General features: G+C 41.7%; 1 protein-coding gene across 2 annotated transcripts in view; it reads left to right on the top strand.

The window, feature by feature from the left end:
* The window catches only part of jade2 (jade family PHD finger 2), a 212373-nt gene that overhangs the window by 182762 nt on the left and 18370 nt on the right, over positions 1 to 11241 (top strand). Inside the window, exon 12 of one of the 2 annotated variants that reach the window (XM_075486639.1) lies at positions 6528 to 6650. The exons of the other annotated variant lie outside the window; for it this stretch is intronic. Within the exon in view, the coding sequence (XP_075342754.1) occupies positions 6528 to 6650 (123 nt within the window). The remainder of the gene's footprint in view (positions 1 to 6527; positions 6651 to 11241) is intronic. 2 annotated transcript variants of the gene reach the window in all.

The raw sequence follows: 11241 nt of genomic DNA, 5'->3' as shown, positions 1-11241 counted from the left end.
ATGACACCTGAAACACTTCATCACTTGGTATCCTTGAAGCTGGAACATCTCAAGTGTTGTGAGAAGAAATAAAACTTTTTTCAGATTTAGGGTTGTAATGTTCTTTCTTTAGATGGATCATAAGAATGAGAACAACACTGAAGGCTCTTTTAAATAAAATAAAAAAAAGCATCTAGCACCTCTGGTGGTCCTTTGTTGATCTGATTGATTAGGGTTGTGATAGAATCGGCATATTAACATGACATTAGAAAAAAATCTGATTATTACATTCGTCCGAGAATAAAACTTTTATAAGACTTTCTATATGTATGTAGACATGAACTTTTTACGCAGGTTTCTCAGAATCAGACTAACTCATCCACATAATGTAAATCAGTGGCCATCGGCTGAATTATTGATCACTTGTTTGGATCTGTGACATAACAGGTCACCCCCAGAAGAAGCCCAGTGCTAATGAGCTTAAAGGGGGCATATCAGCAGTATCATAGCATAGAGTCAGACATACTTTAGTCAATAAATTGATCCCCCTTCCGTGCTTGTGTAGACAAACAAGAACAGTAGTCCAATTAAATGGACTAATAAAGATACAATCATAGTTGAGCTTAACTGTGCGTGTCACAATACTGACAGATGATTCATACAGTCACCTCCAAGTTATTCTTTGTAAGTCCTGTCCTCGATTTCTCAGGTTGTTCTGCGTAATAAACCACCGGAAAGGCTGGAGACATTAATGCCCACGGAAAACATAAAGTTAGTTAAAGTCCACATTTTTTAATGCATGCAGAGACACATAGTGTTTTTGGTATTCAGAAAGTGCACTACATTTATATTCCAGCTCTGACCCAACCGTGACAAGCTGACAGCAGTTAGTATTGGCCTCTCTGATCTGCTTTCAGCAAGTGTGTGCGCGTGTGAGCATATGTGTGTTAGAGTTTGTGGAAGACAGAAAAAAATAAGGACGGAGGAAGAGGTGGATGGGAAGGGACAAGAAGGTAATGAGATGAAAGGAAGAGAGGGAAACAGAGTGAGAGACGGTGAGAAAGAGTGAGTAAGGGCAGAAGAGAAGGTGGGGAGAGGGGGAAAAAACTTTCAGCAGCTAATGAGCTCAGGTAAGATATGGGACACATTGGATATACACAGAGACTCAGGCTGCAGTTCACTGCACCTTGAAAGAGAGAAAATTAATCACACACTTCAAAAAGATGAATCCCCTGCTGCTGTTGAACCTTCTAAACAGGAGAAGGAAGGAGGTTTGGAGGGAAGGATCATGTTGCAGAGATGGAGTGAAAGGACAAGACAGAATGTGGAGACAAAGGAGGGAAGAAAAGCACAGACAAAAATAACATGTTGAAGGTTTCCACTGCTGATACCTGCAGGAGGAAACTTTCCACACATTCATGGAGAACCTGTGAGCGTCCTTGAAATCCCAGAGACAAGTCTTCCTTCTTTTCCAAGCTGTGCAACGTATGAAAGACGAGATCAGATTAGAGGGGTGGGTGGGGTAAAAACGTTGAAAAATGGTCCCCGGGAGATTACAGGATAAGATGGCGCCCCTGTAAAAACAGAAAAAAAAAGAAAGAAATGACAATTTAGAGGGTGTGTAGAGAAGCGTTCCCTCTGGGAGATCCGTCAGAGATTCCCTGAAGTTAATGGGCTCTGCAATTTCAGCAACGGCTATAAAATAAATTGGAAAAAGCGGGCGAGACATCTGTTAGATTAACTGCAAAAACAGGATGAAACAATTCACACAGTTAAACAATACACCTCCAACCACATATCCCTGAACCAACAGTTGGCAGCCACTCCAAACGTTACATATGGATGAGCAAAAGAAAAATGGATGAGCAGAAAGGTGCCTCAGAAAGACTAAATGTGGGTTGAATGCTAACATGGACACGTATTTAATGAGCTTAGTAGGGGTCTGTTTTCTCTTGATTGGTGTACAAAAAAACAACAACAATTTAGTGTTTTAAATTTAAAGAGGAAAAAGGAAAGTGCTGTGGCCGTCGGTGAAAGAGCCCACTCTGATTGGCTGCTGGGAGGCAGTGATGAAAGAAAGCTAATGCCTAATGTGGCAGGTCAAAGGCAAATTATTTCAATTTCCATCTTCTTTTGCTCTAATAAGTCGGGAACTTTTATCAAATTACGCCGTTTCTACTGCGTGTAACTTTTAACAAGAACAAATTTTCAAGCGTCCTCGTTACCCATCCATGCGTGGAGGTAGATCTAAAGCTTTTCATTTTTCACGCCCTGTACCCTCCCATCACATCTTCACGATGGGCATGAGCACTGTGCATATCCCAAATGTCTTTGCAGCTTTAATTCTTCCTTTTAAACTCACATTTTATTTCTGAAAAGCTGGCACAGCATGAAATTTATTGAGACCACGAATGAACATGAATGCATCAAGAAAAGTGGAAACTTTAAACTTCCATGCCTTTCAATGTACACACAGCACGCCTTGAAGATCCAAGAAGAAGTCCTGTTGTCATTATTCAAGCTCTTATGATCACACGAACACTTTGTACATACAAATGTTCTTTTGTGTTTCCTTCTTGCCTAATTTGCAGTATTGTATTCTCATTGAAGTATAGTTTCACACTCTCCTCTCACAGCTCTCCCTTGCACACACACACACAGAGGGGTCGTCACAGTGTGAAATCTCTCTGTGGTCTCCCTCAGCTCCATTCATGCATGTCCTGCTCCTCCACGCCAAAGTAAGCATGAGGACAGCCCACTGCTGGATATGACAGCCGCACTCGCACACAGAACGCTGGCGTCTTTGCCTAAAACACACTGCATGCGACAGAGCTGCTCTATTTAACCATTTTTTCCCCATTGAAATTAAGCAGACTTAAAGTACTCGTACTAAATTCTGTGCAGAAATTCGTGATTTCCTCACGATAAAGACGACAGACTTTTTAAATCCCCGGACTCAATTAAGCACGGTACACTTAGTTCCATATTGGGTTTTATGCCAAAACATCTGGTGGTGAGGACAGCTGCATCTACTAATACAGACTTAGGAGAGGACAAGAGATATGCATGAGCTGCTTGCGAAATTAAAAGGTGTTGTAACGCATATATATTCTAAGTGTAGAAAGAGGAGGGAAGTTTGTAGATACTTTTAACAGGCAGTCACTCACAAACCGTAGCTGTCAGATTCTCCATGCTGACTAATTCACCGTACAACACACACAAAAACAAATCAAATCAGCCACTGCTTTATGAAACCCCACGATAGCTGCAGCGTCCCTGTTGGTCCCACCTGCTGCAGCGATGCATGCAAGCACACACACACACTCTATGCTATATATTCTCAGCAGCAGGAGAGTTGGTGAGGCATGCAGTCAGGACTGTTTGTGTAAACAGCAGGAGCCTGTTACAACAAGACATCGCAACAATAAGGGCTTCCTGTGTCGGAGAATGAGGGCAAAAGAGAAAAAGATCATCACTGTGCTCTGTTTGGGAGACCCACTGGAGTTTGACGGCATGTTCCTCGCACGCTGTGTGTGCAGACGTGTGTTAAGTGTTCACGTGTTAGTAGCTGCTCCATGCGGAGCTCAGCAAGTCACTTATTTCCCCATCAACAGTACAGTCCTGTCAATATTATAAATGAAACTGAAATGTAGCTTCACCTTAAGCTGTTAGCCACTTAATTCATTCTCTGCAAGAAAATGAACTCGCTGACGTTTTGGATCGTTGCATTTCTTTCAAGCAAAAACGTGGGCACTGCCCTGCTTGGCGCACAAACCAACAACCAATAAATTGTCACATTGCATTGGAACTTGGAGCAGGCGGTTTTTAACGTGGGATGTTTTATAGACAAAGCAATTAACAGGTTAACTGACAATGACAGATGTTTGTTGCAGCTACAGCTGAGTGACTGTAAAAACCTGACTGCATAGTAGCACCAGGCAGTGAGAGTTTTAACTGTGCATGTTGAGAAGTTAAGAATGTACATTGAAATGCTCTGTGGATCATTTGTTGTTTTTTTTTAAACTTGAATCATATTTGTGCTACTCTTGTGCCAGTTTTCACTGGTGCACTGATATCCTATAAATTAAGTTAGCAGTTTAGTATTTTCTGTAAGACTGATATCTAACACTGTATGATCCCATCAGGTGTTATTCTCCTGCATCAGTGTTTGTTGTGTTACCTGTTTCCTTCTAAGCAGGAGACAGTGACCAAGGCCTCCTGTAGTGAGTGGACAGCTCTCAGCGGGGAGGTGCTCTGCAGGGCTCTGTTGTATGACATACAGTATGTGTCAGAACGCTCACCAACCTGAGGGCTAATACAGAGCTGAGCTGTGCTTTCTGTGCACGAGCAAGTCCTTCTGAAAGGTTGGCTTGACTGTTTGGTTTCCACGCTGTTTTACGCGCAAATTCTAAATGCTTTTTAGATCAGGCAAGTTCTCACGACCTGGTTTGTAGTGAATAAACCAGACTGCATATCGTTGTCACACGGTGGTGTTATAGGTTCATTTACGCATGACCGTAATAAACTTGTAATAAATGTAAAAAATCATAACCTTGGCCTCGTGACTGAAAGAGGTCTTGAGTTTTCGGTATTCATTCATCGTCTCAGCGAGCCGTAGCCGTATATAATCATTTCAGCAGCTCTGTTCAGTCTCATGCTCCCTATCATAACATATAGAAATGTAGACCAATTTACAGATAAGTGTTCTTTGGAGGTGAGTCACATTGGTCCACACTGATAAACAGCTTCCATCGGTTCTTACTGCTGTTAAATCCAGCAGCCACACCGTGTCACTGCAGCTGCATGGGAATAAAACTAATTACTGACTTTTTCAGTCAGTAATTAGTTTTATTCCCATGCGAGGTTTTTTTGACAGTCGTTGAAATAGTCTTTTCTGATGGACATCTTGTTTTTTGGCATCCATGCAGGAATAAATCTTTTTCAAAGGTCTTTTTTTTCTTTTCAGGGTGAATTTTCTGGCTGTTTGGACTCGCTGACTCCAATGTTCATTTATTTATTTATTCAGCAGGAGAGTTGGTGAGGCATGCAGTCAGGACTGTTTGTGTAAACAGCAGCAGCCTGTTACAACAAGACATCGCAACAATAAGGGCTTCCTGTGTCAGAGAATGACACAGGAAGCCCTGTGAGATATTTTAAGAATATCTTTATTTCTTCTATGTGCACATTTTCTTTTTCATTTTAATTGGTTTTATCCACACTTTCGTTGCTATTTCTTCTAGCTTTTGCTCCACGCCAGTCAGTACTCTAAGCCAATCATATATGAGCGCAAGGTGTCTGCTTCCTCTTTATTAACTTTGTTGAATAAAAAGCGACTTCATCTTCTCCGTATTTCACTTTAACTGTAACAGAATGTGCTACAGTACACATTTGAGGGGAGAAATGAACACTACAATCACCAGACATTCTTTCATATTAAATCCACAAGGCCTAAATTCAAAGTTTATTAGCTCATCTGTTAGCGCAAATGGGCAAAGTAGATCCCTAGTAAAGTTCTTTACTTTGTTAGGAGATTGATTTATCAGTTGTTTTAAAAATAGATCTGCAAATTGCTCAATCTTCTCATCCTCAGCTTTTGGCTGGATGGGAGACTACTCTTCAGGCTTGGGTAAAAATGTCTTCAGGTGATTGTTTTTTTTTTCACAGTTCTCTTCAAATTTATCATAACTCATCTTCATCAATTTGAAGATTATTTTCATCTACAGTTCCAAGGAGTTAGTATGTGAAGTGCATGCTCAGCTAACTATGCTAACTTATTTATGGGTAAATTCTTCCTCCTTCTGTTGGTCGTGTCATTAAAGACTCACTTGTCACGACTGACTGTTCATTTGTTGTCCCAACTGATGAGGGACAGCTCCCCTTGTTCTAAATGTGCTCAGTGCAACGTCGGGATGGAAGGTTTTTTTATCACCCCCAATTTGCACGTTAAAATCAGAGTATCTCGCAGAACTTGATATGAAGTGTATTTACTGGAATGCCCATGGTTTGGCGTAAATTGGTAATATTAAGCGAGCTAAAATCAGGATCACTGAACAGAACAGTAATGTTAGAAATAAGGATGAAAGATCCCCAGTAGCTGGATATTTCCATACAGTTTGCTCCTTGACACTAACAGAAGTGATGACATTGCAAATACAACCGGCGGAAATGCACTTCTGTGTTGGCGCTGTGATGGACTGGCCACCTGCCCAGCGTGTACCCCACTTCTCACCCGGTGGCAGCTGGGATGGATGAATGGATTAATCATCATGAACTATGTGTACAATCCAGAATCAATCATAGATGTCAACAAATGATGGAAAAGTCTTTCAGAAACAAAACAACATTAATGCTTCTTAAAATTCTGAGTCACAGCATTTCGGGAAATTGCACTGAATGAAATGGCAACAAAAAAAAACTACGACCACTCAGATGACACCCAAAAAGAAGTAGCTCCTTGGTTTCAGAGGCATCTTCCAGCTAAATCAACCTTTAATTGAGTAAATTAACTAAATCCCTAACCTGAGCCTGTCCCCTGTGTCTCCCTGCAGATAAGGGAGAAAAGAGGAAGCAGAATGGAGTGAAGGATAAAGGGAAGGAGAGAAGGAAAAATAGTCCTGAGAAGAAAAAGGAGAGATGGAAGTCAGAGAACGGCTCCCTGCTTAAAGAGCTAGGTACAATGTGTGTGTCTGTGTGGGTGGGTGGGTGTATGTGTGTGTGTGTGTGTGTGTGTGTGTGTGTGTGTGTGTGTGTGTGTGTGTGTGGGTGGGTGGGTGCATGTACTCCCCGCAGTGTTTGCAGTGTTACCAAATGATCAAAAGCTACTCATTCCTCGAACACATGCTTGTGTGTCTCTGTGTTCTTCTGAAGGCTGCAGTGCATTAGTAGCCTTGATGCATTGCTAACGTATTCACTAATTTAATCTCACGAGCATATAATGCAAAAACAACACACAGAAATGACACCACAACTGTTTAGTCACTGATGGGACCTTCTGCCATTGTTAGCATCCTTTCCATGCTGTTTTTCTTGCTTTTACTTCTTTCACAAACATAATGCCTTCCCAGTTATTGCTGTAGCTCCAGCAAATCGACCACAGCTTCATTCTTTTGAGAGTGTATCATCAGTCACATTCCTCTCTCAGCTTTTCTGTTCATAAGTCACCTTGTTTTTATCCTGTGGACAGACGGTAGATTTTCACCCATATAAAGTACAACATCATTGGGTTTACTGAGACAAAGGGAAGCTTTTGAATTGTCCTTTCCAGATGCATTACCTCACAAGGTTTTTCAAAACCATGTGTAGTGTTTGATATAAAAAAAATAGACTTTACTATTACAAACAGCAGCTTAATTTGTCTCTATGGTGAATTTAAGATGTGATACTGAACTGTAGGCACTTTGAATTAGTGCTTCTCTGTATTTTTCAAATATATATAATATGTGTGTGTGTGTGTGTGTGTGTGTGTGTGTGTGTGTGTGTGTGTGTGTGTGTGTGTGTGTGTGTGTGTGTGTGTGTGTGTGTGTGTGTGTGTGTGTGTGTGTGTATAGAAATTTATGAGATTCATGAACAAACTGCACCGATAAGAGACCATGACCATCCATGAGTGGTACAATGACTGTCATGCCATGGCATGGAGTTCAAACCTTTTTTTAAGCAACTGTTGAGCAATTTCACAAGCATGCACACTGCTCATTAGCACCATCGGGGTGCCAGAACAGAGAAAAGCCGTGACCGTGTAGATCGTGCGCAGGGACCCCTGAGTGACGGGGCAGCCGGCCGCCTGGAGGCCGCAGAGCGAAGTGGTCGGGCGGGGGTGTAGGGCTTGACCACAGCCTGGAGGTATGAAGGAGCTGTTCCTTCCACTGCCCTGTAGGCCAGCACCAGAGTCTTAAACTGGATGCGAGCAGCTACAGGGGTTGAACACCAGACGAGCAGCAGCTTTCTGAACCAGCTCCAGAGGTCTGATGGCAGAAGCCGGGGCGCCAGCAAGGAGGGAGTTGCAGTAGTCCAGGCGGGAGATGACAAGAGCCTGGATGAGCACCTTATCGGTGAGGAAGGGGCGAATCCTCCGGATGTTGTAGAGGAGGAATCGGCAGGAACGGGTCACTGATGCCATGTTGGTCGTCCAGGGTCACACCCAGATTCCATGTGGTCCGAGTTGACGTCACCACGGAGTCATCCATGGTGATGGCCAACTCGGACCGATACTTACCGATACTTATACACAAAAGCAAACTCATCATGAAATAAATTCCTTTCACAAATAAAAATATTTTGTTGTAGCAAACAGTGAGGAGAAAAAAGGGATGTGAGTGAGAGCAGCTCTGTCACTGTAGCCCTTTTTACACTGTTAAAAAAAAAAGCGCCTTCGTGCTGCATGTTGTCTGAACCAGGGCCCTGCGTCAGCTTGTTGGCCCCATTGTAGAAAGTAAATGTGTCCACGAGCTACACCAGTTTAAAACACATCAGTCAGCCGTTTGGACAGCTGAACTTTTCCGCCATTTCAAGAATTATTCCTAGTATTTTTCCTGCGTTTTCATAAAATGCACAAGCACTTGTCCACACCTCTGTGTGTAGCGGTGTTTTGAAGCACTTCATCCTTGCAGACTTCTGATAAACCAGTAAACCCATTATTGGTGCACGAAGTTGTTTTGTTCATGCACAAATTGAATTTGGACAATCTCTGTGGAGCCAAAACCTTGCCTGAACCGCTGTTTTACATTTTCCGTCTGTTACCTCTGTGTAATGACCAGTCAACTTTACACCTGAAATACGACCCCAACAGTCAGTCATTCAGCCTGCTGAAATAAAGTGACTGACTTGGAACTGACTTGTTGATAGAAAGCAAGTAGTTTTAAAACGGATTATTTCAACCTAAAAAGCAAAATCATGGGATGTTCACATTGATGACGAGTTATTCTGCTTCTAATTCTTAATGTGTTGTGCTTAATAATATGTCAGTGTTAGGTGATTTATTTGCATGCGTGTGTATGAGCGTGGGACAGCCTGCAGGGTATAAGTGATGTCATCCTTTCATGCTGTTATAGCTACAGGCTTGTTTCTTAGGAAGTAGTGGGAGTTTCTGGACAGGTTCTGTTTAAACATTCTGCTTTTGGTGTCAAAATAATTCTTATAGATAATAAGCAAATTAATTCGAGAGGACAAAAAAAAAAAAAGAGCTGCTGTTCCACTGTCAGTCTTAAAGCATGCCATGGTCAGTACTGGGCTGTTGGGCTATATAGTCTCTCAGTGAAAGACCAAGCTTACCTGTGGGTTGAGACTGGGAGACCAGGTGCGTAAGAACAAGGCTCCGCAGCTCACCAACCTGCTATTTTTTTCAACTACGACGCAGTTTTGAAAAACGCAGCAGCAATGGATAGGGTGCTGGATTCTAGTCAGAATATGGGCAGAGGATAATGTATAGAAAGAAAGAATAGAATAGAAAAATACTTTATTTATCCCCCAAAGGGGGAAATTCAAATTCGTCAAGTAGCTCAACATTTTTTTTTAAATGTATAAAGGCAGATCAAACGGCAGGGACCACCCAGGAAACCATGGCTCTGTCAGTGGACTCGGATTCAGTTTTTTTTTTTCTTTTTTTTTGGCTATTGATATGTACTGCGTTTAATTTATTTTGCTTGCTAAACCGTGAAATGATTCAACAAGAGTTGGTGTCTGAGGCACTAAATGTAAGCTGCAGCTGGTTTCTTTTAAACTAAAGTTTTATATAGGGATATTAAGGGTTTGCCTTTGTGTACAGTGATCTTTAGTCATACAGGATTCTGACATGTCCGTTATGATGCCTGCATTGAGTTTTATTCAGCAGCTTATCTTTATTTTGGCTTCGTTATATGCTTATGAGTCAAACGTCTACCTAAAAATGTCTACACCTTAACAGCTTGACCTTTACCATTACAGGTCATTTACACGGGATTGAATTTGCTTGTCCCTTTTTAGGGCAAGCAAGTGCACTTTGTAGTTTACTTTGAGGGGCCATTACCTATTCATGTTTGTTTGTGATTGGTACTTTATGTGATTAGCTGCTCACCCTTTGTGTGCTGTGATGTGCAAATTCCATCTATTCATTTGACCGTGTACTTCCTTTACAGTCCCTGTTGGTAGTGCATGTGAACATCTTGTACAATTATGCGATTGCTTACCCTTGCTGTGTGTTAATTGCATATCCACCCACTCTGGGACTTAGAGCATGATGGCTGATGTTTACAATGATGCTGCGTATTGTGGACGGGTAAGTTATAGGGCTGATACATTTGTGCCAGTAGTCCCACAATCAAAATACAGAGGTTTCTGGCTCGGAAGCTTTCAAAAGAAGGGAGCCACACTGCTTGTTTTCATCATTAGAGACAAGGATGGATGGGTAATAGCTGTCAATGATGTGGATTTGTCTCTATTTGGAATCGTTACAACTACATATGATGCTCAGAGGACAGATGTTAAATAGAGCTTATATGTATGCAGATATATGATAGATATTCATCTGGCTGTCCTATGAGAGTGAGCAGAAAAAGGCTCAGTGTCTTGCTTGAGGGCAGTTGATCAACATTTGATTGACAGAGTGGCAGCTGTGACGATTGATTTTAAAGCTTTTATATTGTCAACAAGAGACAAGCCACCTGCCTGGCTGTTTAGGAGGAAATTAGCATTTCAATGCACTGGCATCCTCATAAAAGTCTAAAAGATACTCCTCTCTGAAGCACTTGATTCATCACAAAGCAGCAGAAGGGGTTTGTTTGTTTGTTTTTTCATTAGGTAGAAGTGATGTGTTTAGCTTGGAGAAGGAAATTTATGTGGCTTGAGTTTTTCAGGAAACAATCCAGGTTTGTGATGGAAATGTGTTGACTGATGTGTTAAATCAAGGGAGAAGATTAAAAAAAGGCAACTGTTCAGAAAAAGGGAGGTTTCAGATTTTGAATGAAGTATTTATCCATCTGTTCAGGTCCCTATTTTATCATGTTTGGGTGGAAAATTGACACTCTCCCACATGTCTGCAGCCTGTAAAGTCGTTTTTCCTGACATGCTGAAAGCATCATCGGTGTATTTTTTCTCCGACGCAGCTGCTTCATGGGACAGTAGAGCGGTGACAGTTTGATGAAAGCTGGTGCTGTCGGTCCTGGCAGAACCAGAGCACGCGTTCGAGATCAGTGTTTACTCCTTTCAGATAGTATCTTTCAGATTGCTTTTATTTTGGAAACATTTCACTCCAAAGTTATGTAACCATTGCAAGACATTTAAAAAAGATGG

This window comes from Odontesthes bonariensis, chromosome 16, assembly GCF_027942865.1.
Source record: "Odontesthes bonariensis isolate fOdoBon6 chromosome 16, fOdoBon6.hap1, whole genome shotgun sequence".
Lineage (NCBI taxonomy): Eukaryota > Metazoa > Chordata > Actinopteri > Atheriniformes > Atherinopsidae > Odontesthes > Odontesthes bonariensis.
Note: the sequence above shows the minus strand (reverse complement) of the source record. Positions and strands in the feature narration are given on the sequence as shown.